The sequence below is a fragment of the Podarcis pityusensis genome (assembly GCF_964106645.2).
Source record: "Podarcis pityusensis genome assembly, chromosome: 3".
NCBI classification, from domain to species: Eukaryota; Metazoa; Chordata; class Lepidosauria; order Squamata; family Lacertidae; genus Podarcis; species Podarcis pityusensis.
Window position 1 is genome coordinate 122,952,305 of NC_138026.1, and position 27,305 is coordinate 122,979,609.

Sequence of the window (27,305 nt, forward strand, 5' to 3'; positions counted from 1 at the left end):
AGGCAGCCTTGCTCCTGAATCCCAGTTGCTGGAGGCCGCAGGAGGGGAGAGTTGCTCTTGTGTTCGAATCCCGCTTGCAGGTTTCCCATACTGTACCAAGTAAGAAGCACACCAAGAACTCTGGCCAATATACGTTTCAGTAGTGGGAGTGGTCCCTCCTCGCAAATCAATAGTCAATTGTAACAAAAACTAATCCATTCAAAAGTATGTATTCTGACAAACTCAAACTCATAAGGATATGTATAACACAATAATTTGTTACAGTATTAAAGATAAGAGTTTATGAGTAGAGATAAATTCATATTAGTCCATAGTCAGATTTGACTCCTTCTGAGTTTGAGTTTGTAATCTCTGAGTTTGTAATCCTTGTCAGAATACATACTTTGAATGGACTAGTTTTTGTTACGATTGACTATTGATTTGCGAGGAGGGACCACTCCCACTATTGAAACGTATATTGGCCAGAGTTCTTGGTGTGCATTTTTCTTGGAATATTTAATAACAAGGTTTCCCTTAATGGTTGTCCACGGTGAGAACAGGAGGCTGGACTAGACGGGCCCCTGGCCTGATCCAGCAAGCTCTTCTTATGTGCTCTGTGTGTTGCTGAGCCCCTGCCTGCCTGCCCCAAAGCAAGGCCCAGCATTGCAGCGGGTTGGACTAGTTGACCCTTAGGGGTCCCTCCCAATTTTGTATTTCTATGATTCTCTGGCCAGGCTCACCTGGAGGGCTGCAGGTGCCCCTGCCATGCTCAGGGCTGGCACAGAGGCAGGGGGCCTGCGTTCTCCGAGGTCCTGTGGGTGGGACGGAGGGTCTCTTTCTGGAGCCAGCTGGGTGGAGCTGCCTGAGCTGTCCCAGCAGGAGGCTGGGCTGGGGCCGGATCCTCCCAGCTGGGATAGGGGCGCTGGGAGTCCTCCTGGCGGCCGCAAAGCACATCTGGCCCCAGAGGAGGAGGATCAGGGCCAGCAGCAGGAGGGATGGCTGAGCCGGAGTCTGTGGCCGGGACCGGGGAGAAGGCGCTTGGCCCCTGCGCCCCCCAAGCTGCCTGCCTCCTGTGCCGTGGGAGTAGCAGCCAGAGGGAGTCCCAGCCGTCCTCATCCTCGGGCCGCAGACGGAGGGGACCAGTGGGGCTGAGCAGGAGCCAGAGAAGGGGCAGCAGAGCCAGAGGAGCTGGCCGGCTGCCCGGGGATGAAGTGCCAGTCACAGCTGCAAGGAGGGTAAGGAGGGCAGCAGCCAGGGGGCAGCCGATGGCTCAGGGGAGAGGGTTGCTCTCACGCTCGGATCCTGCTCGTGGGTTTCCCGCAATGGGCATAGGAGGCTAGACTAGGTGGAATCCCCACTGACCAGCAGCTAGGCTGGTGTGATAGAACAACCCAACAAAGGCCCAACAAAACACTGATTGATTGATTGATTGATTGATTGATTGCACTTCTATCCCACTAGAGAGCATAAGGAACATAGGAAGCTGCCTGTGTTCCATCTAGCTCAGTATGGCCTACTCTGACCGGCAGCAACTGCTCTCTAGGGTTTCAGGCGCGGAGTCTCTCCCAGACCGGGACCTTTTGCATGGAAGGTCTGCCGCTCTGCCACTAAGCTACGACCCTCCAAGGCGCTCCAGGTTGTGTACATGGTTCTGTCCCTCCCCATTTTAGCCTCACAGCAACCCTGCCAGGGAGGTCAGGCCGAGAGCGACTGACTGACTGACTGACCCACGGCCACACCCAGTCCGCTTCCTGGCCGAGTGGGGATTCGAACCCTGGTCTCTGCCAGGCCCCATTTGGACACTTCTGTGGCACACTGGCGCGCTTATGCAGCTGGGGTGGCGCTGTGGGTTAAACCACAGAGCCTAGGACTTGCCAATCAGAAGGTCGGCGGTTTGAATCCCCACGACGGGGTGAGCTCCCGTTGCTCAGTCTCTGCTCCTGCCAACCTAGCAGTTCAAAAGCACGTCAAAGTGCAAGTAGATAAATAGGTACCGCTCCGGCGGGAAGGTAAACGGCATTTCCATGTGCTGCTCTGGTTCGCCAGAAGCGGCTTAGTCCTGCTGGCCACATGACCTGGAAGCTGTATGCCGGCTCCCTCGGCCAGTAAAGCGAGATGAGCGCCACAACCCCAGAGTCGGCCACAACTGGACCTCATGGTCAGGGGTCCTTTACCCCATAGGTAATGGCACATTGGCTCTTATGCGGCTGGAAATGTAGGGAGACATAGGGTTGGAAGGGGCTCCCAAGGCTCATCTAGTCCACCCCGTTGCAGTGCATGAATTGCAGCTAAACAGCTGGAACAAAGGGACATAAAAGGAGCACAAGGGCACCCTCAGCCAAGCCCCCAGTTCTGTGGGCAGTGGGTCATGTGATGTCCTTGCTCTGGGGCCAGAGGAATGTGTGGCTTGGGCATGGCCGCTGCGTCTCCTCGTCCTCAGGGCCGCAGGAAGGCCCCCGTTGCCGCCCGGGAGCGAAGCCGCGTGCAGACCCTCCGCCAGGCTTTCCTCGCCCTGCAGGCAGCGCTGCCGGCTGTGCCCCCTGGCACCAAGCTCTCCAGGCTGGACATCCTCCTCCTGGCCACCAGCTACATCACCCACCTGAGCCACACCCTCCAGCAGGGGCCCCTCGCGCCCAGGATGCCCCCAGCAGCCTTCTTGCACCCACTGAAGGTAAGGGCGGGGAGAGGGCTGGTCTCCCCCTCTTGGGGTCTGGCATTGGAGGGAGCTCGCTTTGGCAGCATCTGCCACGGAACTGGCAAGCCCAAGTTGCACGCTGAAGCACTGGTGGTTTCCTCACAAGGAGCCCTGCAAGGTGGGCAGAGTCCCAGAGTCCTTTGGGGAAGCCCTGGGGGGGGTGGCAGTGGTGGTCCCTGGGCCTCCCCCAAGTTTGTTTGCTTCGCTTCATTTTTGGCCTTTGCACCCTGCTCTTCTGCCAAAATGGCTTCCAGTGCGACCTATATACATTTGAAATGAGACAGGCCCTGCCAGCCGGCTAACACCCCCCCAAAAAAAACTCCTCACAGCATGCAAGGTAAAAGCAACAGGGAGGGAAGAGGAAAACTCAAAACCACTGATTTTGAAACGGTTGTTCCTATTATGATTGGCTGGCCCAGACCAGAGGCAGGAGGGGCCCGACAGAGCAGCAGGGCTCCTCTCTCTCCTTCTCCCCCTCACCCATCTCACCTTCCTGTCTTGCAGAAGTGGCCCCTGCGCTGCGCCCTCTACGTGGGCTCCTGGCCTGGAGGCCGCCCTTCCGCAGAAGCAGCAGTCGCACCCTTGCCTGCCCCCGGCGGGTGGGCTCAGATGGGTCCAGACGCCAGGGGGGCACAGCCATGACCCGTCTCCCTGAAGCAAGATCTGACGGTGGACCGGACTCCCTCGGAAGAGACGATTCTCTAGCTGAGATTCCTGCACTGAAGCGGGTTGGGCTGGATGACCTTTGGGGATCCCTCCAACTTTACAGTTCTATGATTCTCCCTGGGATGATGGCGCCATGGGGTGCTTCCTGCCTCATGGAAAAGCCTGGATGCCCCAAACCCTCCTCTGCCCTCTGGGGCTGCATTTGGAGGACAGTCGATTCCCAGGCTGCGCTCTTCCCAGAGCGGGTTACAGGACCCCTCTGGACCCCTTAAAAGCCGTTTGTAGGGTGGCCTGGAGTCCATATCACCTAATGCAGGAGGTCTTAGGTGGGTCAGAGGGAGGCGACCTGGTGCAAGACCACTTCCAGCATTTCACAGAATCCTCAAGTCGGAAAGGGACACCTGGGGTCATCTAGTCCAACCCCCTGCAATGCAGGAATTTGTTCATAAACATCTTTTATAACTACTCCATATAAGCAGCCTGCCTTCGCGTGGGGCTCCCCCTCCTGCAGTGTGTGCTCAGACCTGCTGCCTGCTGGATCCCTAGAGGTGGAAGGGGCTCCAAAGGTCCTCTAGTCCACCCCTGGCGCTGAGCTTATGGCCCCCTGCTATGCCACCCCCCCAGTCTGTTTCCAAGGCTAATGGAAAGGGCTGGTTTTGACTGCTAAAGCCCTTCAGGGTTTGGGGCCAGCAGGCTGTGGGGCTGGCCTGCCTCTTCCTGCGGGATCCTCTCGGCCTGGAGCCCAGAGGACGGGCCTTTCCTTGCCAGAGACCCTCCCCCAGAAAGGCCTTCCTGAATTTTTGGGGGTTTGGCACGGACAAAACCCTTTTATCTCCCCAGGCCTTTGAAACTTGCAGCAGCTTTGGACAGCTGTTCTTCTTTGAGTCTTCCATCTTGTGCTGTGGGTCCCAATCTTTTTTGGGGGCCTGCCCCCTAGGTTTCCTCCATGCATCCCCAGTGCCCCCTACCCTACAGAAAACCCTATTCAGAATGGCGGTTTGCGTGTCTCGCTCCGAGGAAGAGAACTCCATCAGATCCAAACCAGTCACGATCACAGTTTATTCAGATTCCAGTTCAAACCAGTTGAATTTGAATTTGATCTGGTGAGACCAGCTGACCGTCATCTCCCCCTCCCTCTCAGCGCCCCCTAGGCAACCCCACCCCCTACTTAGGGACCCACAGACCTAGTGCTTAAATCTTGATGTTGCACCATGCTTTTCTTGCACTGAATTTTGCCAGCTCCTGAAACACATGCAATCTGTGGCAGCTATTAACAAAACTGCATCCTTTGCAGAGTGTGGCTCTGAGCATGTGCAGAGTGCGTTTCTACGGCTGCAAGAAGATTGGGGTGGATCCCCTGGGTCCTTGAGGAGGGGGTCTGGGCAGCCTTGGGCCATCTTTTTTTCTGGAAGAACCCCATGGGAGGCGTGGGGTGAGGAGAAAAACCTACATTTGGCAGGGCCTGCCTGTGGGGCTAAGAGGAGCTCAGGCTTCCAGTTCCTGCTTGTGGGGCGATGGGGGGAGAGGGAAGGCAGCCTCGTCTGTTCTTCTCTGGGAAAGGGGGCTGGGGCCAAGGCCGAGCTCATAAATTCACCCTGGCCCCAGACCAAAGCCTGCCCTAACGAGCGAGCTAACGAGCTTTCTTCCTCCTCCTCCAGGCAGGGCCCTCAAAGGTCCGTGGAAAGAGGGGTCACCCAGCCCTGCAAAAGTCCAGCTGCTCCCAGACAAGAGATCTTTTTAGGGGGTGAATTGGCGTTGAGATTCCCAGGAAAAGTTGGCTCAGCCGCCCAGCAGCTGGGCCCCTCCCTCCCCACGGCTTAAGGGCCGGAGCCGGAGCCAGGGAGAGCGGCTTATGGGGCAGAGGAGCCTAGGGGAAGGGTTGGCATGTGGGGCACTGAGGCAAGGCCTCCGGAGCTGCTAGGACTTCTTCGTGCAGTTAACCTACGGAACTCACTGCCACTGGAGGCAGCAAGGCTCTTGAATGCCAGTTGCTGGGAAGCAGTGGGGGGGGGGAAAGACAGTCACGGAACCAAGAAATTACACAAAACAAATGAAATACCGTGGAAATCCCTGAAACGAGAAGTAATCGACCAGAAATAAACTAAATAATAAAAATCAAAAAGTTTAAGGAAAAAATTAGAAAAACCTAGAATTGTACAAAGTGTTACGAGGTTTGTAGCCGGCATCCCGTTAAGGCTTTGTACAATTTTCCAATTTTTTCCTTAAACTTTTTGATTTTTATGATTTCGTTTATTTCTATAATAAATATTTCTAGTCGATTACTTCCCGTTTCAGGCATTTTCGCGGTATTTCATTTGTTTTGTGTAGTTGCTGGAAAGGGCAGGAGAGGAGAGGGCTCTGGGGTTCGAATCCTGCTTGTGGGTTTCCCAAAATGGGCGTCGGGGAGGAAGTTCCACAGTTTCAAAGAATCACAGAGTTGAAGGGACCCAAGGGTCATCTAGTCCAACCCCCTGCAATGCGGCAATCTCAACTAGATCAGATGGCCGTTCAATCTGCTTAAAAACCTCCAAGGAAGGAGAACCCACCACCTCCCAAGGGAGACTATTCCACTGTTGAACAGCTCTTTCCATCAGAAACTTCTTCCTGTTTAGTCAGAATCTCCTTTGTTGTCACTTGAAGCCATGGGTTCGAGTCTTACCCTCTACAGCAGGAGAAAACCAGCTTGTTCCCTCTTCAATGGGAAAACCCATGAGATATTTGAAGATGGCTGTCGTGCCTCCTCTTCTCCACCCAAACATACCCAGCTCCTTCAACCATTCCTCATCAGGCTTGGCTTCTTTCTCATTCTGGCTGCCCTCCTTTAACTCTGAAGGCGACGGGCCAACCAGGAGACGGACCAAATTTGGGAGCCGAACCCCCCCCCAAGGTGTTAAACGAGGGCATCTATGGCTGCAGGAAAAGCCAGAGGGTCACAGGGAGCTCCTGTCCTCTCTGCAAAGCTGGGAAGACACCATTGCTTCTGCGCTGCCTCCCCAATTCCGCCCCAGTGTTGACCTCTTTTATGGGGAGGGACACCAGGGACCCACCAACCTGAGTTTCCCGAAGATGGAAGCCCTGCCAGGGACCCCCCCAAACCCAGGAGGAAACAGCAGCAACAGCTGCCTTGCTGCCTCTTGCCTCCTGGCAGAGAAGGGCCTGTTTGCTGGATCCGGCCAAAGGGGACCCATCTAGACACAGAATCCTAGAATTGCAGAGTGGAAGGGAGCCTGCGGTCATCTAGTCCAACCCGCTGCAGTGCAGGGATCCTGTTCTCGCAGAGGCCAGCCAGGGGGCTGTGGGAGGCGGGCAAGAAGGATTCGAACTCCCTGGCGAGTTTCCACCCAGAGCCACCTTCTCCTCCACGCATTTATTTTCTTCCCAAGGGGCTGGCCACCACCTCCTCCTGTTTTCCAGGGTCTATCCAGCCTGTGATTTCCAGGTTCCTCCCTCCGCCTGCATCCCTGACTGCTGTTTGCATGAGGCAGTATGGAGTAGTGGTTAGAGTGTTGGACTGGGATCTGAGAGAAAAGGGTTCAAATCACCACTTGGCCACGAAGCTCCTTGCGTGACCATTCTCTGTCTTTTTCTGCGCCTGGCCTACCTCACAGGGTTGCTGTGGGGATTAGGAGGAGGGGGAAAGAACGGTGGGCTCCACGTTGAGCTCCTGGGGAGCAAAAGTGGGTTGTTATAATAATAAAAAAAATGTATTTATTCCCCAGCCAGGAAAAAAAAAAAATTAAAATACAGGTTAAAATGCAATTTAAAATGCAGCCTCATTTCAAAAGTCAAGACCATAAGGGGAGGGAAACATAAGGGTCAGACCGAGTCCAAACCAAAGGCCAGGAAGAACAGCTCCGTCTTGCAGGCCCTGCGGAAAGATGTCAAGTTCCACAGGGCCCTGGTCTCTTGTGACAGAGCGTTCCACCACGTCGGGGCCAGTACTGAAAAGGCCCTGCCCCTAGTTGAGACCAATCTAACCACCTTGCGACCTGGGACCTCCAAAGTGTTGTCATTTGTGGACCTTCGGGGCAGACCAGGAGAGGCAGTCCCGTATTATAAATATAATAAATAAGTTCCAGCGGACACAACAACGGGCCCCACATGCGCAGCGGCGCCCCTTGAGCAGAGCCCCAGACGTCTTCCGAGAGCAGCCCAGCGAGACAGGATTTGAACCCGGCTCCCCCAGCGCCCAGCTTCCACCCATGAAGCAGCCAGCAGCAACAAGAACCGTTTTTATTAACAGCAGCCAAAATCCTTCTCTGAGCATCGTCAGAAAGGCAAGGAAACAGAACCGCTCAGAGGAAGTGCAACACGGGGTACAGAAAACAGAAAAGGAGAGGGGATGACGAGGCCCACGAGCGGATGGGGGGGGGGCTGTCGTCAAGGGAGTCACTGAGATGGAGGAATGTCTGTGCTCCCCCCCCCACTTGGTGGAAGGGCTGCTGGAGGGGGGAATGGAATGAGAGGGTCGCCCCCCACCCCACTGAAGGTCCAGGGGGGCTTCTTTGGTGAGGCCTCAGGTGGGTGGGCTGGAGGGCTCTGAGGGCGTTTGGGTGGCAGGAGGACAGACACTCCTGCCTCGCCCAGTGTGCTTGAGTTACGGGGGGCAGCAGCCCCCCACCCACACTTAAGAGATTGGCACATTCGCAGTATGGCAGGAGGGACCCCGGAAAGGGCTGCTCCATCACCCAGGCGTGGGGTCTGGCCTGACCCCCCTCCAGTGCTCATCCAGGATCCAGGCAGAGCGGCCCAAGGAGGGTCCGAGACCCCATTCTCCCGGGGGGTGTCCTCTCTCGGGACAGAGCCAAGCCCCGCAGACGCTCCCGCTGTCCCACTCAGAGGGCTGTCTCCCGCAGGATGTAGCTGTGGCTCCCGCCTGGCCGGGCCGCCCCCTCCCCGGGGGGCTCCTCTCCCTCATCGCCCCCGCCAAGGGGCAGCCCCTCCGGCAGACCGTTCAGCAGCCCGTTGCTGGTCTTCTCCACAGTCAGGGGAACCGGCTCTGAGCAGTTTCCATCCTGGGCAGAGAGAGAGAGAGAGAGAGGGCACAAGTCAGACTCCAGCTCTGCAGGGATGCGGTTTTTCTTTACCAGCAGAACCATCTGCATCACTTGGAACCACAGAATTTTAAAGTTCGAAGGGACCTCAAGCGCCATCTAGTCCAGCCCCTTGCAAGGCAGGAATCTCGGCTCAAGCATCCATGACATACAGCCATGCAACCTCTGCTTCAAAAGCTCCAATGAAACTGAGTCCCAGCTCTTATGGTCAGAAAGCTCTTCCTGATGTTGAGTCAGAATCTCCTTTCTTGTCACTTGAAGCCATGGGTTCGAGTCCTGCCCTCCAGAGCAGGAGAAAACAAATTTGCTCCCTCTTCCATGTGACCGCCCTTGAAATATTGGAAGATGGCTCTCCTATCTCCTCTCACTCTCCTCTTTTCCAGGCTAAACATACCCAACTCCTTCAACCGTTCCTCATATGGCTTGGTTTCCAGACCCTTCATCATCTTAGCTGCCCTCCTCTGCCCACCTTCCAGCTTGTCAACATCCTTCTCAAATTGTGATGTCCAGAAGTGGACACAGGATCCTAGGTGGGGGTCTGACCAAGGCAGAATTGAGTGGGACTATTTGTTCCCTTGATCTGGACACTAGACTTCTGTGGATGCAGCCTAGAATAGCATTAGCCATTTTTGCTGCTGCATCACATGGTTGACTCATGTTCAGCTTGTGGTCTACTAAGACCCCCAGATCCTTTTCACAAGCCAGGTGTCCCTCACCTTGTGAACTGCCCTGAGATTTTGTCACGAGGGGCGATATATAAATCTAATAATCATAATAACCTTATATTTGTGCATCTGGTTCTTCCTGTCTAAATGCAGAACCTTTCTTGCTATTGAAATTCATTCTGTTAGCTTGCGCCCAGTTCTCCAGTCCATTACGGTCCTTTCGATTCTGACTTCTGTAGCATCAGCTACCCCATCTGCAAATTGGGCGAGGATCCCCTCGATTCCTTCATCCAAGTCATTTAAAAGGTAAAGGGACCATTTAGGTCCCACTTAGGACCATTAGGTCCAGTCGCGGCCAACTCTGGGGTTGTGGCGCTCATCTCGCTTTATTGGCCGAGGGAGCCGGCGTACAGCTTCCGGGTCATGCGGCCAGCAGGACTAAGCTGCTTCTGGCGAACCAGAGCAGCGCACGGAAACGCCGTTTACCTTCCCGCCAGAGCGGTACCTATTTATCTACTTGCACTTTGACGTGCTTTCCAACTGCTAGGTTGGCAGGAGCAGGGACCGAGCAACGGGAGCTCACCCCGTCACGGGGATTCGAACCGCCGACCTTCCGATCGGCAAGTCCTAGGCTCTGTGGTTTAACCCACAGCGCCACCCAAGTCATTTAGAAAGCCGCTGAACAACAACGGTCCCAGGACAGGAGCCTGCAGCCCCCACTTGCCCCCTTTTCTGAGGACACTAAACTTCCCCCTCGCTTACCCTTCTTCGCATTTGCTGCTTTAGCGCCCCTTTCTCAGTTTGGGGGGGGTCTTTCTGGAGCTCCTCACAACCCCTCTTTTTTTGCTCCAACCCCCCTCGCCGCGCTTCCGCAGGGCTCCAAAGCGCATGGGAGGTCGCCTTGCCCAGCCTGCCCCCTCCCAGAACTCCCCCCCCCTCAAGGCGCACGCAGAAGACCTCACCTCTCGGGGGCTGCTGACCCCGCAGCGCAGCTTCTCTCGGTACCTCGCCGGCAAGCAGCAGAACAGGCGGGGCAGCACGGGGAAGATGGTACGGGGGTCCACGTCGTCCCCCCGCGTGGGGCCTGGGGGGGGAAGAAGGCAGCGTTACTGGGTTCCGGCAGCGTCACGCCCCCTCCTGATGGGGCCGGGAGAGGCAGCCCTGCTCGGCCTCCTAGGCAGCCGCAGTGTGGCATGAGCCAGGCGCCAGGCAGAATGCCAAGGCACAGAGAAGGCGCACAAAGGGTGCTGGCTGGAAGGGCCCCACAGACACCCCCCCCCCACCCTTCTGCCTTCCATGCCCCCAACTCCAGGCTGATTTTATACATTAGTGAGGCTTGATTTTATACATTTATTAGACGGCCTTCTCGGTGGTGGCACCCACCTGTGGAACGCCCTCCCACCAGATGTCAAAGAAAAAAACAACTACCTGACATTTAGAAGACATCTGAAGGCAGCCCTGTGTAGGGAAGTTTTTAATGTGTAACATTTTAATGTATTTTTAATCTTTGTTGGAAGCCGCCCAGAGTAGCTGGGGAAACCCAGCCAGATGGGCGGGATACAAATAATAAATTATTATTATTATTGAACACCCCCCCACACTATAAAATGCTGGTGGAAGCTTCTAAGAGGAATGAAATAAGGATTCCACCCCCCCCCCTTCTGCTGAAGGCCACTAGTCTGCAATGGCAAGGGGGGCAGAGGCTGTGCACCCTGGCTTGCTGGGGGCAGAATACGCACCCAGACCCCAGCACCTGCCCCCTTGGCCTCTTCTGACTTGGGCCAGCTCTGCTCCTCCAGTCGCAAGAGCCTCTGAAGGTCCCACCAGGCCCAGTCTCCTGTTCTCACAGTGGTCAACTAGGTGCCCATTATGGGAAACCCGCAAGCAGGATCCGAGCATCATCAGCATCAGCATCATCATTTTTATTTATACCCCGCCCTCCCCAGCCAAGACCTGGCTCAGGGCAGCTAACACCAAATATAAAAACAATTGATTGAAATACAGCTTAAAAACAAGATTAAAATGCAACATTAAAACATAAAAATGCAGCCTCATTTCAGTAGAAACTCAAATCAAAAACTTTTTGGGGATGAAAACGTCAAGTCTTCACCAAGGCCAACTATCCAGACTGGTCCTACGTGGGCCAGAAAAAAGCCAGGGAAGTCCCCAAATAGCAGTTCCATCACAGAAGGAGAAAGGAAAAAGGAAAGAGGCCAAAGGCCAGGTGGAACAACTCTGTCTTACAGGCCCTGTGGAAAGAAATCAGATCCTGCAGGGCCCTGGTCTCGTGAGGCAGAGCGTTCCACCAGGCCGGAGCCAGCGTTGAAAAGGCCCTGGCTCTGGTTGAGGCTAATCTAACTTCCTTAGGGCCCGGGACCTTATTGCTATTTATGGACCTTAAGGTCCTCTGCGGGGCAGACCAGGAGAGGCCGTCCCGTAAGTACGAGGGTCCTAGGCTGTGAGCATCGCTCTCCCCTCCTGTGGTTTCCAGCAACTGAGATTCACAAGCATTGCTGCCTCTGACTTTGGCGGCAGAGCAGAGCCATCTTGGCGGGGAGCCATCAATCGCCCTCTTCCCCTCCATGAATTTGTCTGATCCCGTTTTAAAACCATCCAAGTTGGCGGCCATCATTGCCTCCTGAGGGAGAGAGTTCCGCAGGTTAACGACAAGCCGCAAGAAGAAGTCCTTTCAAATTTCCTCCGTTCCGAATCGTCCAATACTTAGCTTTGTGGGGCGACCACAAAATCAAGTGCCACCCGCGCTCCCAACCTACCTGTGAGGAGACTGACCAGCAGTCCCACGACAATGACGGTGGTCGAGTTGTGTGCGCTGTACCACAAGTACGACAGGTTGTAGAACTTGCGCAGCCCCGTGACCCTGCGGCAAAAGGCAGAAAGGTGTTTATCTTGAAGAGAGTGTTTTGAATAATTTTCTACAAAGCACAGAAAGTTCTTTTTTCTTTTCTTCTCTCCCTCCTCCCTTCTTCTGCTTTGAGTCTGTATTTACATCAGTATCTTTAACCTTTGGATATTGGAAATTAACCTTCATAAATCTTCTTTCAAACTTTAATAAAATCTATCAAAGAAAGATGCAGCTGCCTGCCCCAGTCCAAAGGATGGTGGGGGAACGAGGGGCTTCCACAAAGGGGGCAGCAGAGACTGGGAAAATGCCCCCAGAGCGCATGGGAGGGGGCTTTTATACAACCACCAGCCGCAGGGGGTCTTGGGGGTCTCCCAGGGGGCCGCTGGGGAAGCCAACCGCCGGGCCAGACCCAGCAGAGCCGTCCTTACAACAACCCTCTAGGGCTGGCCAGTGCTGCCCCCCCATATTGCGAATGCGGCTTGCCCCCCTCGCCTGTTGATGAGCCTGCCTGTCTTCTGCCGCTCCAAAGGGAAGGATCCGACCCAACGGCTTCACGGGGCAAGAAAGGAGATTCTGACTCCACACTCGGAAGGAATATCCGAGCACAAGAGCCGTTGGGCAGTGGGACCAACTCCCTCGGAATGCGGTGGGCTCTCCTTCCTGGGGAGGGGGGCTGCCTGCCAGGGATGCCTGAACCATGCATTGCAGGGGGTTGGGCTGGATGACCCTCAGGGGTCCCTTCCAATTCTACAGTTCTGGAAGGAAATGGCAGGATGAGAGCTTGGAGGTAAGAGAGGAAAAGGAGGAGGAGGAAATCCTGGGGCAGACGGAGGAGGCATTCCCCCAGCAAAATAACCACAAATTGCCCAGAGACGGACCCACGCTGGGATCTGGGCAGGGGGCTTTGGGTGCTCAGTTCCCGCCCGCAGCACAGGGAGCCCAGAGTCCAGAGCAGCATCCCAGAATCCCTTGTGACCCACAGCCCCATCGCTCTGGGCAACCAAACCTCTCTTTCCAGCAACGTTCAGGTTATAAGCAAACATGGGGAAGGCATTCTGGGAACAGGAGCCCAACCCAAGACGCCTCCTCTCTGGGCAGGGGAGATGCAGGGGTTAAATGGGCTCACATCCCCCCCCTCCTTCCCTGCCTCTCTCTGCCTGGTCTACCTCGCAGGGTCGTTGTGGGGGTTAAATGAGCGCGGAGAAGCATGGATGCCTCCTTGGGGAAAAGGGTGGGATAGGAATGCCATAAATAATAGTAAGCTCTACTAAACACACACACATCCTGGGGTCCCCCGGCCCCCTTCCCCATTACCTCTGTGGGGTCGCCGTCAAGGTCTGCAGCGTCGTCATGACGGCCGTTGTGAGGTTTCCGTCCAGTTGGGGGCGCCAGTCCCGGGGGGCACAAACACCTGGTTGGCCACCCAGCTCCCGATGCCCACCCAAAACGCCATGGCCAGCCCGGCAGCCAAGCCAGCGACGGCACCCTGAGGAAGAGAGTAATAATAATAATCAATAATAATTTATTATTTATACCCCACCCATCTGACTGGGTTTCCCCAGCCACTCTGGACGGCTTCCAACCAAATATTAAAAACAACACAGTGTCAGACATTAAAAACGTCCCTAAACAGGGCCACCTTCAGTTGTCTTTTAAAAGTAAAATACCGTAGTTGTTTATTGCCTTGACATCTGCTGGGAATAATAATAATTGAAGGTGTTTTTTTGACAATAATTTTTATTAGTTTTCAATTACAATAATCCAATGGCAGCCTCATTATAACAGTGCCAAATTATAATACAATGACCAATCCCAACCATTCAGATGCCAAATTATATAATTTAGGTGCCCCCCCCCCACATGCTGGAATTGATGGTTTGATGACGTTGCTTTGTTTCTGAGTCCCAAAATCTTGTTCATCTCAATTACGTTCCAGTCAAAATAGCAATCCCTTATACAACAACTGCAATATTAACGACATCCATTCGTCTAGACACATTAAATGGTTTATAAACCCATAGGTGAAGGATTCAAACAATATCCTTATTCCTCCTGTGTGTGACGACTATTCTGTCCTTGTAAAATGTTATGTCTGCGTATTCCCAGCTGCTGCTGCTGCTCTCCATCCTCCCTTGGGCAGAGCCAATATCCCACTGAGAGGAAGAGAGTATTAAGGGGATCCTGACCCCCCATTGCAAGCTAGGCCCCCATTACAAAACTAGTTCAAACATATGTTGGAAGTGTAAGGAAAAGGAGGGAACATTTTATCATATGTGGTGGGATTGTAAAGTAATTTTAAAAAATTGGGAAATGATATACAATGAACTGAAGAAAATGTTCCATTTAACATTTGTTTAAAAACCGAGGCATTTTTGTTGGGGATTGTAGGGAAAGACCTGCCAAAAAAGTTGAAAAACATCTTCATGTATGCGACAACGGCCGCGAGAGTTCTGGTAGCACAAGGATGGAAGACTGAAGAAATCCCAACTAAAGAATCATGGCAAGAAAAATTGATGGATTATGCAGAACTGGCAAAATTGACACATAAGCTACGGGACAAGGATAACTGTGACTTTGAGGATGAATGGGAACCTTTCACAAAGTATTTGAAGACGCAACAAAGTGAACTGGACTCCTTGGCAGGTTTTGAATAAACATCCACAATTTTTTTAAACTGATAATAATTAGCTAAACAGTTGGAGGATCTATACAACTCTGTAACATGCAGAAAATAGCATTATTGGAGAAACCAAAGACTGGAACTGAGGGAAGTCGGGGGGCGGGGTGGGGGGTGGGTTTTGTGGGGGGAGGAAAAATGGGGGGGAATAAGGATATGTTTTTGGAAAATATGTTTTGTTATAACTTTGAATAAAAAAGAAATTTAAAAAAGCCACCCCCACAAAAAAACCCCACCAGCTATTCTGCCATTTGCAACCCTGGCTGCCCCCTTTGGAGCGTGGGAAGAGGAAGGGAAGGCTCCTGACCCCAAAGAAAGAGGGGTGAGGGAACAACAGCTCCTAACAACCCCCCCCCCCAAAAAATAAACAGCAATACTCACCACGGAATTGGCACAAGGAAAGAACATGCCCAGGCAGAAGACTCCCAGCAGAGGGCCCCCCATCATGCCAAAGATGCTGATGGCAGCCTAAGGGGGGAGAGAATCAGAGAACCGTAGAGTTGGGACCCCCAAAGGTCATCCAGACCAAAGCCCAATTATTATTTTAAAAAATCAACGTGCCCCACCTCCAAATCCAGCTCTTCCCTCCCCAGCCGCCCCCTCTACTGACCCCTTACCTGCAGCACCGAACCCATCATGGAGGAGACGTAAGCCATGCCCAGGCAGAGGAGTCCGTAGGCCAGAGCTGGGGGGAGAAGGGGGTCCAGTCAGAGGGAGAGGCACCCCTGGGCTGTGTGGCCGGAGCCGTGGAGCTGGGGGCACTGGGAAGCTGCTGCCTGCCCCCCAACCCCTCTCCCCCAGGGGCAGCTCACCCAGCAGCTTGGAGTAGAGCGTGGCCCGTCCTTCGGGGATGCTGGCCACGTAAGGGCGGATCAGGTCCTCCATGGTCACGGTGGCCAGGGAGTTGAAGGCGGAGGAGATGGTGCTGCCGAGAGAAGAGGCGGGGGGGGGGTGTCAGGCGAAGGGAAGGGGGCAGAAAAAGCCCCTTGGGCAGAGCCCTCCCGGGAGACGCAATGCACTTCCCTGGAAATAAACACAAGGCTCTAGTCCTCATGTTTCCGAAGGAAGATCTACACAGGAACACAGGCTCCGTAATAGTAATAATAATAATAATAATACTAATAATAATTTTATTTAAACCCCGCCCTCCCCAGAGCCGGGTCATGGCGGCTAACACCAATAAAATCACAATAAAAACATAATAGGGGGGGAAAGAGAAGGGGGGGAAAACCAATTTAAAATACAGGTTAAAATGCAATTTAAAATGCAGCCTCATTTTAAAATAGACCGTAGATCAAGACCATAAGGGGAGGGAAACATAAGGGTCAGACTGAGTCCAAACCAAAGGCCAGGCGGAACAGCTCCATCTTGCAGGCGCTGCGGAAAGATGTCAAGTCCCGCAAGGCCCTGGTCTCTTGGGACAGAGCGTTCCACCAGATCGGGGCCACAGCTGAAAAAGCCATGGCCCTAGTTGAGACCAATCTAACCTCCTTGAGGCCACCAAAAGTGTTGTTATTTGTGGACCATAAGGTCCTCCGTGGGGCAGACCAGGAGAGGCGGTCCCATAGATACGTGGGTCCTAGGCCTCACGTAATGTCAACACTGGCCGGCAGCAGCAGCCCTCCGGGGCTTTTCCCCCAGCCCTCCCTGGAGATGCTGCCGGCAGTGACCGAACCTGGCAGAGCCCGCGTGCCAAGCCCTGCGCTCTGGTCCCTCTCTGGGCAGAATGAAGGGTTCTAGTCCTCAAGATCCCCAGTGAAGGAAGGGCTGGCTGCCTGCTGAGCTCACCTGAGGGAGCCGCTGAAGAGGCAAGCCACAAAGAGGCCGGGGAGGCCGGGCACTCCCTGCAGGACGTCCATCACAAAGTAGAGGACCATCTGCCAGAGTGACCAAAAGACAAGAAGAATTTATTGACGTAGGTGACAACAGCAGCCAGTGTTTTATTAGCTCAAAGATGGAAAAGCGATGAAAGAACAATGGCAAGAAAAGTGGATGGAATACGCAGAAATGGCAAAGTGGATTGACTCAAAAGACTCAAAGATAAGGACAATAAGGACTTTAAGAAAGATTGGGAACCTTTGATGATGTACATACAGAAATAACGTACGGAAATGAACTCACTTGCAGGATTCGAGTAATACATTTACAATGGACAAATATAAACAGAAAATATAAATATGAGGGTAAAATGTTAAGAATATGTCAATAAAGTATGATTTCAATTTCAATATATAAGGTATGGAAAATTACACACAGAAGAAATGAATAAGTGATAAACCAGAAAGGGAAGTTGGGAGACGGGAATAGAAACGTAAAAGTGGCTGGGGAAACCCAGCCAGATGGGCGGGGTATAAATTATTATTATTATTATTATTATTATTACTAAATACAATTTGTGTTTTTGTTTTTAGTAGTGATTATGGTAAATTTTGTTGGGAAATTTCAATAATAATAATAATAATTTTTAAAAAACAACAACAAAGTAAAGGTTTGCAAAGTGGGGGGGGGATGCAAATCAGGGGGCAACTCAGGGAGGGCAGTTGCCCCCCCCCAACAGGAGCTGGCCCGTGAAGATCATCTGGGGCAGCTGCTGGGACAGAGACCCCACGCATTCTTCTCTGATCAATAACGCACATGGGGGGTCCTGGGTCCCTGGATGGGGAGCTGGGCGGCAAAAGCCCACTCCATTTTTGTGTGTAACAGTATTGCCTGCACTGACCGGCAGCCGCAATGCCCCTCTGGGATTTTATGGGGGGGGGGGGTGTAAGCAAGCGCCTGACCCACCTGATCGGAGGAGGCACTGCTCTGCTCCGCACTGAGCTCATGCTCCTGGTAGTAAGCAAACATCACCAGGCCGGTGAGGCAACTGAGGCAGAGGACCACCTGCTGGCAGGGGAAGACGGCGTAGCAAGACCTGGAGGGGGGGGAGAAAGAGGGAGGGAGGATTGGGCCGCCGGATCAGGCCCAGCATCCTGTTCTCCCCCAAAAGGCCCCATAGAATCCAGATAGACTGCCACTGGAGCTGGAGGCTCCACAAGGGCACCCGAAGAGGCTGCTGGATCAGGCCAAAGGAGGCAACTCTGGCCCAGCAGCCAGGAAAAGGGGTCAGGCCCCCCAGATAGAAGCCCCCCATAGCTCTCTCTCTCTCTCTCTCCCAGGACATCCTCAGGCCAACCCCCAGCCTCCTCCCAGCTGCCCCCTTCCTGCTTCTGGGCGGGGTCACCTCAGCCCCACGTCTCCCAAGCGCCCCGCCCCGCCCCACGGCGCCCCACTCACAGCACGGCCTGCCGCTCCGAGCGAGAGCTGAGGTATCGCTGGACCTGGGACTGGTTCACCCCGTAGAGAGACAGCATCATGAAGACGCCCCCAAAGGCCAGGGTCCAGAAGGTGTGGCGCTCGTAAGGGTCGGGGTTCAGGCTGGGGAGGGAAGGGGAGCAGAGAACGGTCGAGGCGGGAGGGAACCCCAAGGGTCATCTAGACCAACCCCAAACCCCCAAATGCTCAAGAATCTCTGGCTGTTGGCCATCCAACCTCCAAGGAAAGGGAGTCCACCAGCTCCTTCCAAGGGAGTCCCTTCCCCCAGCAAGTTACTCCTGATGTTAGTCAGAATCTCCCTTCTTGTCACTTGAAGCCATGGGTTCAAGTCCTGCCCCCAGAGCAGGAGAAAACAAGCTTGCTCCATCTTCCATGTGATAGCCCTTGAGAAGGTACAGGGTTATAAAGACTAGGACTGGCCGCCTGAGAAACAGTTTCTATCCAAATGCAATTTTGGTTTTAAACGCAGTGTAAGGAGTCTCTATGGGAGTATATTGTATTTTAAAAATGGGGTATTAGAGTTTTTAGGGGGCTAAGCAGGCTGGGATAGCTTGGATAGCAGGCGTGTTGGTTAGGGCTTGCCGATCGGAAGGTCGGCAGTTCGAATCCCCGTGAGGGGGTGAGCTCCCGTTGCTCGGTCCCTGCTCCTGCCAACCTAGCAGTTCGAAAGCACGTCAAAATGCAAGTAGATAAATAGGTACCACTCCGGCGGGAAGGTAAACGGTGTTTCTGTGCGCTGCTCTGGTTTGCCACATGCTGGCCACATGACCCAGAAGCTGTACGCCGGCTCCCTCAGCCAGTAAAGCGAGATGAGCGCCACAACCCCAGAGTCGTCCGCGACTGGACCTAATGGTCAGGGGTCCCTTTACCTTTACCCTAGCTCTTCTCAGTCTCCTCTTTTCCAGGCTAAACATTCCTTCCACCGTTCCTCATCAGGCTCGGTTTCCAGACCTTGCATCATCTTGGTCTCCCTCCTCTGCCCACCTCCCAGCTTGTCAATATCCAATATAAATTGTGGTGCCCAGAACTGGACACGATATTCCAGAATCAAGTGGGACTCTGATTTCCCTTGACTCGGACCCTCGACTTCTGCAGATGCAGCCTGGAACAGCACTGGTCTTTTTTGCTGCTGCATCACCCTCTGGGCTCGGGTTCAGCTTGGAGTCCACCAAGACCCCCAGATCCTTTCCCTAGGTGCTTTCCTTGTGCAGAGGTGTAGTGCAAAGGGAAGGATCTGCACCCGTGGCTCTAAGGCCAGGGGCCTCGGGGCCCCGATTCTGGGTTCTGCTGGGCCCATCCCGCGGGGCAGCAGACGGAAGGACCAGCCCCCCCGCCCCTCCTGCCCCCCCCGACTTACTCGATGCCGGACACCTTGCCCTTCTCTGCCGCCAGCTGCCAGACGCGCCCCATGCCGCCCACTTTGACGGTGCCCACCACAATCACAGCCACCTGGCCGGCAAACATGACAAAGGTCTGGAAAACGTCCGTCCAGATCACGGCTTTGAGGCCGCCCTGCAAAGGGAAGGAGGGGGCGGTTAACGGGGGGCAACATTCGGGGCGATCGCACTGTCCCACGGTTTCCACAGTGGGTGGTCCTGCCCCCTGGCGGGTGGGCAATAGGATTTTGTGGGGGGCTCTGAGGGGGTCCCTGAGTATCAGGCTTCCCTGGATCAAGTCCAGCCATTCTGTGGTTTAAATGGGATTTTGAATAAGCACGGAATTAACTGTCGCTGTCTAGGATTTTCTCGTGTCGTTCTCTTCCTTAGTGGGGAGTGCAAACTGCTAATAATAATGATAATAATAATAATTAATAAATATTCCCCAGAGTGGCTGGGGAAACTCAGCCAGATGGGCGGGGTATAAATAATAATAATTTATAACCTGTCCATCTAGACACTGCAATGCACTTTATAGGGTGAGGGGTACTGGGGGTGGTCTTATGGGAACAAGGGGGCCAGAAGCCACCAATCTAGACTTTCCCAGGGGCACCAGACCCTCCAGCCCCACCCCAGAATCATAGACCTGTGGAGCTGGGACTCCCAAGGGACATTTAGCCAACCCCCAATTAGGGGCCACTCTGTTTATGGCTGGTGGTTAAGAATTTGCCCTCTTTGGGGGCCCCGTGGAGCCCACAACCTCCTGCAGCCCAGAATCTCTGGGGGGGCTCAGGCTGCCCCCTTGCCCCTTGCGGGGTCCCTACTCACCAGGGCGGTGTAGAGGGTGCAGACCAGCCCAATGGTCAGGACAGAGGCCCAGAGGTCAAAGTTGGTCACTGCAAGCAAGGAAAAGTCCTCAGGGAGGGGCCCAGCGGCCGAGCGCCTGCCCCTCGAGAGCAGCAGCTCAGCATCAGACCCCCCCTTCCCCGGAGGCCTGGCTCCCACCCCCTGGGCCAGCCAAGAGGGGGCTGGGTCCAGACTACCCACTTTCCCTGCCCCCAGACCACCCAAAATGCTCCAGCTGCAGTGCGGAAAAGCCTTGCCCACCAGGATCAGGTCCACTTCCTCACCTGCATTGAGAGCCAGCGCTGGGGTGTAGAGGACGACCCCCATGTACACCACCTGTGGGGAGAAAGGCAGACCCGCTGTGAAGTGGACCCCACAGGCCCTTTTTGGCTTGTGAGCCGCCCCGAGATCGGAGGATGAGGCAGCGTACAACTGACAACAACCCCACATGCCGGGGGGGGGGGGAGCTGACTCCAGAGGAGAATCGTGACCTTGATCCCCCCCCCGCAGGGTCTCTGGGTCTCCCTCCCTCCCCCACCTGCCCAACAACAGCCCTGGGAGGGAGGGAGGCTGAGAGAGAAGAACCTGCTCTGCGCCAACCACTGAGCGCCACAGCCGAGGCAGGAAGAATGAGAGGGAAGGACGGGGGAGACAGCATGGGGGGGGGAGAAGGAAGCGGAAGGAGGGAGGGAAGGAGGAAGAGAAAGGCAAGAAGGAAGGAAGGAACTGTTAATGGAGAAATCTGAGGGCTCCCTTGGACCAAAACCAAGGACACCAGCCCGGAAGACCAGAGCAAAACAGCAGCCAGGAGGCTTGGTCTTGATTGAAGACTGTCGCAACAGGACTCCCACCTGCCACCAGGTGGAACAAGATGGAAGCCCCAAACAAAAGAGAACCCAAACTTTTATTAGCTGCTCATCCCCATGTTACACCCCCCCAAACTACATCATGGTTACATCATGGTTACATCATGAAAGGGGAGGTCTGGTGGCAGGAATCTGAGCATCCTGGACCCTGCCCCATGGTTCCCCTTGCCCTCCACCAAACACCCATCAAGTGGAACAAAAGAGATATTTACATTTCCCTGTTTCCCAGCCAAGTTCATTACACCCTTTTGTCCTCATCTGGGTTTGTTATTTCTGGAATGGCTACCTGTCTGGCACTCAGGTATCAGGAGGCCAGGGATTATCACTCAGGCAGAGGGGCTGCTGAGGAGCTGAGCTCACATGTCTAGATGATTTTCTGAAGTTTTCCCAGTGAGCCAGTACAGAGATACATTGATCAGTGAATTATTACATTTGGTATCGTGCAGCAAAGGGCCTTTGAATAGATAGGAAGAAACTGTGATGAAGTGTTTTGTGGGGACAAGTCACAAAAGTGATTGTGCTGATTTTGGTAGTGGGCTGCATGTGCATGATATCTGCCACCAGGTGGAACAAGATGGAAGCCCCGAACAAAAGAGCCCCCAAACTTTTATTAGCTGCTAATCCCCATGTTAGGGACGTGTGGGTGACGCTGTGGTCTAAACCACAGAGCCTAGGATTTGCTGATCAGAAGGTCGGCGGTTTGAATCCCCGTGACGGGGTGAGCTCCCGTTGCTCGGTCACCCCCCAACTACATCACTCATACATCACGGTTACATCATGAAAGGGGAGGTCTGGTGGCAGGAATCTGAGCATCCTGGACCCTGCCCCATGGTTCCCCTTGCCCTCCACCAAACACCCATCCAGTGGAACAAAAGAAATATTTACATTTCCCTGTTTCCCAGCCTTATGTCTCCATCTGGGTTTTTTATTTCTGGAATGGCTACCTGTCTGGCACTCAGGTATCAGGATGCCAGGAATTATCCCTCAGGCAGAGGGGCTGCTGAGTAGCTGAGCTCACAGGTCTATAGGAATTTCTGAAGTTTTCCCAGTGAGCCAGTACAGAGATACATTGATCAGTGAATTATTCCATTTGGTATCGTGCAAGAAAGGCCCTTTGAATAGATAGGAAAAAACTGTGATGAAGTGTTTTGTGGGGACAAATCACAAAAGTCACAAAAGTGATTTGGTAGTGGGCTGCATGTGCATGACATCTGCTGGAGGGGCAACCCCCCCCCCCAACGTATACATAAATTCCTGCAACAGAAGAAAGGAAGGAAGGAAGGAAGGAAGGAAGGAAGGAAGGAAGGAAGGAAGGAAGGAAGGAGAGGGAGGGAGACGTGGAAAGTTTTAAGCAGGAGGACTGGGAGCTTGAGGCAGAAGCTTAAAAAGGAGAGTCCTCCTTTTCCCCACGACTGAGGAGGCAGAGAGACCAGGGTAGTTTTCTGCACTCACCATCTGGAAGATGAAGGTGGCTGTTCCACACACCCTCACGACTTTGTTGAACCGCAGCTCCAGGTACTGGGTGGGGCGACAAAGAGAATTGGGGGTGTCAGTAGGGCAGAGAGCAAATATGGCTTGGCTTCCCGGTGCAGCCTTTGCCCTGTTGGTGGGAGGGCAGGAGCCCCACAAGATGGTGCCCAAGGACCCCTGCACAGCCCCCCTGCTCTCCTGGGGCATCTGGGGCAGCATTCCTGACCCCCACCCACCCACCACGTCCCCATAGGCTTCCCCCAGCTGCAGGCACCACTTGAGAGGAAGGGAAGACCCAGAGACAGCCAGAAACCTCCAACTGCCGGCCTCCCAGTAGGGCTCTAAGCCGGCCGGCCTCCTTGCAGGACTCCACTCAGCAGCGCCCACCAAGAAAATATCTCAATTCAGTTTTGCCAAGAAGACAATGTGATAAAAGTGTCAGCAAGAAGAATGAATAACACCAACAGTGTAAGACTTTCAAAAAGTTAAAAGGACAACAAAATAAAAACAGACCAACTTTCCAGACGCCTGAACAGGCTTGTCTAAGTGAGAATATTTGGTTAATAGGATTGGAACATCACTTGTAGTTTCAGGGGGAATTCTGAATATAATGGGGATGTGAAAGATTTGGACTATCATAAAAGATGCAGGAGGAAATGATAAATAATAGGACCCACAAAGGGGAGGAGGGAAGCCCAGGAGATTCTTTGGAATCTTGTTTTTATGTCTGATACATCTCTGTAAAATTTTAAACTGAAAAACCAAATAAATAAATTTATATATAAAAAAGAGTGTGTTTTTAGCAGGTGCCGAAAAGAGTGCAACAAAGCCTGATTTTCAAGAGGCAGGGAGTTCCACAGTGTAGATGCCACCACACCAAAAGAGCACCACACTTTGTGCCTCGATGCCGGCTGCAGCGGGAGACAGACCCCGAGGGAAGAGGGCCAGGGGTCCAATTCTGACCCCATCTCCAGGCCAGCCCATCTCCCAGGAGACCCTCAACTCCCCACCCGCTGCCACTCACCTCGTAGGTGCTGGTCAGGCGCAGGCGGTAGAAGACGGGGATGAAGACGTGAGCCGGGATGAGGAGCCCCAGGACGTAGGAGCACCCCAGGAACCAGTACTCGGTGCCGAAGCGGTAGATCTCAGCGGGGACGCCCAGGATGGCCACGGCCGACTGGAAGGTGGCCAGGAGGGAGAGCGCCACGGGGAAGAAGCCCATGCTGCGGTTGGCCAGCAGGAACTCCTGTGTGGTCCTCTGCTTCCCGCCACTCAGCGCGTAGAAGAGTCCGATCCCGGCCGAGAAGACCAGCAGCAGGACGAAAATGGCGTAGTCGGCCACGCCAAACGTCAGCACCGCCATGGCTGTCCCCACGCGCTGGCTCTCCGGAGCCTCTTGGAGGGCGAGGGGCTTCTACTGTCCCTTGGCCATCACGGGAGGGGCCCCTGCGCTGAAACCCGGCTCCAGCCACTCAGCCTGCCTTCCCAAAACCGGGCGCCGGCTCGTCACCAGCCTGCCAAGCGATGGCCTCGCTGCCGGAGATCCGCTGCAGCTGCCATGACCCAGGCGAGGCGATCTGGAAGAGAGAGGGAGGGAGGAATGAGCCCAAGGACCCAGGAGCGCGTGACCCAGCCGGCACCCCCTCCTCCAGACACCCCAGCTCTGGGAGGCAGCAGACCTTCACCGCTGCTAATCTCCCTGTCTCAAGGACTGGGAGGCGGAGAGGGAGCAAGTCTTCTGGCAGGACCCCAAGTGAGGCAAGCGCCGGCTGCCAATCTTCACGGCCCGGAGTGTTTTTGGCACCGGGGAGCCAGGCCTTCCCAGCGAGGGGGCTGGGAGGACTCGGAGAAGCGCCCTAGGAGCAGCGCCCGGGCCAAAGCACACAGCCTGAGCCGCCCAAAAGCAGCCTCCGGGTGTCCAGGGCGCAGTGGGGGGTGTCGCCAGGAGACGAATCTGTTGGCGCCATCTGCCCAGCCCAGGAGAAGCAGAATTTGGGGCGTTTTAGTCAAAAGAAGAGGCAAGTAGGAGCAGATGCGATGGGAGTTTATAACATGACGCCTGGAGGGAGGGGTGGAGAAAAGCTCTTCTTTCTTTCTCCTACACCAGAACTTGTAGAACGGGAAAAGAAAGGCGTTATTCTCACAGCACACAGTTAGACAGTGGAACTCCTTCCCACAGGAGACTGGGGTGGCCACCAACTTGAACGGCTTTAAAAGAGGGTTGGACAAATTCATGGAGGAGCAGAGGGCTATGGATAGCCCAGTATCCCTGAAGGAGCGTCTCCACCCCCATCATTCAGCCCGGACACTGAGATCCAGCACCGAGGGCCTTCTGGCGGTTCCCTCATTGCGAGAAGTGAGGTTACAGGGAACCAGGCAGAGGGGCTTCTCGGTGGTGGCGCCCGCCCTGTGGAACGCCCTCCCAGCAGACTTCAAGGAGACAAACAACTATCTGACTCTTAGAAGGCATCTGAAGGCAGCCCTGTTTAGGGAAGCTTTTCATGTTTGATCTTTTATCATGTTTTTATATTGTTGGCTCAGAGCGGCTTGGGAAACCCAGCCAGATGGGTGGGGTATAAATAATAAATTTATTATTATTATTGTTATTAGCCAGGATAGCTCTGCTCTGTCTCCATATTCGGAGGCAGCGATGCTTCTGAATCTCAGCGGCTGGGAACTGCAGGAGGGGGAGAGGGCTCCTGTGTTCAAATCCTGCTTGTGGGCTTCCCAAAATGGGCATCTGGTTGGCCACTGTGACATTGGCCTGTTCCATCGGGCTTCTCTTACGTTCTGCTCAGGTTTGCAAGGCAAAACGCTTCCTGAGCTCAGCTGCACAGAATGTCCTCTCAACCACACGGAAAGCCCAGAGATCTTGCAAGGGCTCTGAAAAGGGACGGGACAGAAAAGGGGCCTGATCCAGCCCTGCTTGCTCTCCGCTTGCAGAGGGGCCGCTTGGCCTCCCAGCAGAGACTGTGGAAGGGAACCATCCATGCCCTGGCTTGGGGGGGGGGGAGAGGAAGGCCATTTAAGGAGAAAGGGGGTGTCCCTGTTGAGGGGGCCTGGGAAGAGTTCATAGAATCACAGCACGGCAGAGTCGCAAGGGACCCTCAGGGCTCATCCAGTCTGACCTCTTGCAATGCAGGAACTGCAGTTCAAGAATCCCTGCCTGATGGCCACCCAGCCTCTGTTTGCAAACCTCCACAGAGTGAAGCCCCCATAAAAGCCAGGAGGAGGAAGGCGGTCTGGCCCGGCCGAGATCCCAGAATGTGGGGACTCAGCAGGATGGAGCCAGCTGTGAAACTGCAGCCCCAAATAGCTCCTGGTAGCCTGAGCAGAAATGGGGAGAGGGAGCCCAGCAGACCTCCGTCCAATGGGGGGGGGGGAGCAGCACAGGCCCCTTGCAAGGGGGAGGAAGGCTCATTTGTGGGGGTCCCACATGCAGGATGCACGGCTGGAATCTGAGCTCAGGACCCCAAAGCTGGACCTGCAAGGGCAGGCTGGGGGGAACGAGGGTCAGCGTGGAGAGGAGGGGGGCACTGCCAGGCTGCCCTCTTTGGACCCCCCCCCCCCAGAAGAGAAGCGAGGCTCCTCTGTGTGGCTTGGAAGCCTTCCCGGGGCAGAGCAGAAAAGAATAAGAAAGACTCGCATTTCAACCAGACTCACATGTCAGCCTTTGTTATTCTCCCAATTTGCACATTCTCATCTAGGCATGACCAATATTTGTAAAGTATTTTAAGAAGGCAAAGAGCTGTCCCACACGGCAAGCCTGTGATTTTACAATAAGAAAGAGCCATGTGAAGAGAAAGAGTGAGGAAGGAGACATTTTGCTTAGTAAAGGTAAAGGGACCCTTGACCATTAGGACCAGTCACAGACAACTCTGGGGTTGCGGCGCTCATCTCACTTTATTGGCCAAGGGAGCCGGCGTTTGTCCGCAGACAGTTTTTCCTGGTCATGTGGCCAGGTTGACTAAGCCGATTCTGGCGAACCAGAGCAGCGCACGGAAACGCCGTTTACCTTCCCGCCGGAGTGGTACCTATTTATCTACTTGCACTTGGACGTGCTTTCGAACTGCTAGGTGGGCAGGAGCAGGGACCGAGCAACGGGAGCTCACCCCGTCGCATTTGAACCGCCGACCTTCTGATCGGCAAGTCCTAGGCTCTGTGGTTTAACCCGCAGCACCACCCGCATTCCCTAGTAAATTCTGCTTAGTCGGCTAGCAAATAAACAAATTCTGGGTAAACCGAGGCAACGGGTGCATTGCAAGACCTGAGGCGCAGCATTTGAGCAGCTCAGGTTTAGCAAAGCAAGCAGCAGGGGCAGAGTTATCTTGCAAAGGGCTTTGCTTCCACCTAGCAAGCTCAGGTTTGGGAAAGGGCTCCTTAATCACCAGCCACAGCGCTTGGGAAACTCGGTGAGAGATTAAGCATTTAAGCAGGAGGGAGAGAGGGAGATTAGCCTCTACAACTGGCAAACTTTGAGGAGTCAGCCAGCCTCCAGGCTGCAAGTTCAAAGGAGAGTTGGAGGGGGGAGACAATACCATGGAGGAAAATGACTTCTGGAGGTGGGGGGGAGAAGCCGCTGAGCAACGCAGCCGGGAGGGCACTGATCCTGCAGGGCACTGAGCCACAGAATGCCGAATGCATAGTTCCTGGGATTACGGCCCACAGTGGCTTGCTAGGGCTTGTCTGATCCTAGCAGGAGAAAAGCCGAAGTGCCGGTCTGAGGGTCAGGATAGGGGCCCCGGAGAAGCGAGGAGGGGGCTTTCTGTGAAGTGCAAAAGGGGGGCTGCTGCTGCCATGTCTGCTTCCTATTTCGTTTGCAAGAGTATCGGC

The 27,305-nt window shown here is 54.3% G+C and overlaps 2 protein-coding genes across 2 annotated transcripts; one reads left to right on the forward strand and one right to left on the reverse strand.

Annotated features, from left to right (window-relative positions):
* Positions 1-825: 825 nt before the first annotated feature.
* TCF23 (transcription factor 23) lies at positions 826-5,407 on the forward strand. Its single transcript, XM_081001200.1, has 3 exons — positions 826-1,214; positions 2,420-2,650; positions 3,179-5,407. Exons 1-3 carry the CDS (start codon positions 975-977, stop codon positions 3,314-3,316), a joined length of 609 nt encoding a protein of 202 aa, XP_080857326.1. The 5' UTR covers positions 826-974; the 3' UTR covers positions 3,317-5,407.
* A 2,152-nt stretch (positions 5,408-7,559) lies between these two features.
* SLC5A6 (solute carrier family 5 member 6) lies at positions 7,560-26,269 on the reverse strand. The gene is given in 17 exon segments (XM_081001008.1): positions 7,560-8,355; positions 10,022-10,143; positions 11,834-11,937; positions 13,237-13,298; positions 13,301-13,408; positions 14,981-15,067; positions 15,217-15,284; positions 15,412-15,524; positions 16,388-16,476; positions 17,384-17,513; positions 17,876-18,016; positions 19,272-19,426; positions 20,119-20,186; positions 20,421-20,472; positions 22,455-22,520; positions 23,497-24,049; positions 26,136-26,269. Coding segments are annotated over 16 exon segments (1,884 nt in total). The 5' UTR covers positions 23,836-24,049; positions 26,136-26,269; the 3' UTR covers positions 7,560-8,175.
* Between the last annotated feature and the right edge of the window lie 1,036 nt (positions 26,270-27,305).

Coding starts and splice junctions, on each gene's coding strand:
- TCF23 (XM_081001200.1), top strand. CDS start 975: ATGGCTGAGCCGGAGTCTGTGGCCGGGACCGGGGAGAAGGCGCTTGGC. Junction 1,215..2,419: donor CAGTCACAGCTGCAAGGAGG/GTAAGGAGGGCA, acceptor CCTCGTCCTCAG/GGCCGCAGGAAGGCCCCCGT. Junction 2,651..3,178: donor CCTTCTTGCACCCACTGAAG/GTAAGGGCGGGG, acceptor CCTGTCTTGCAG/AAGTGGCCCCTGCGCTGCGC.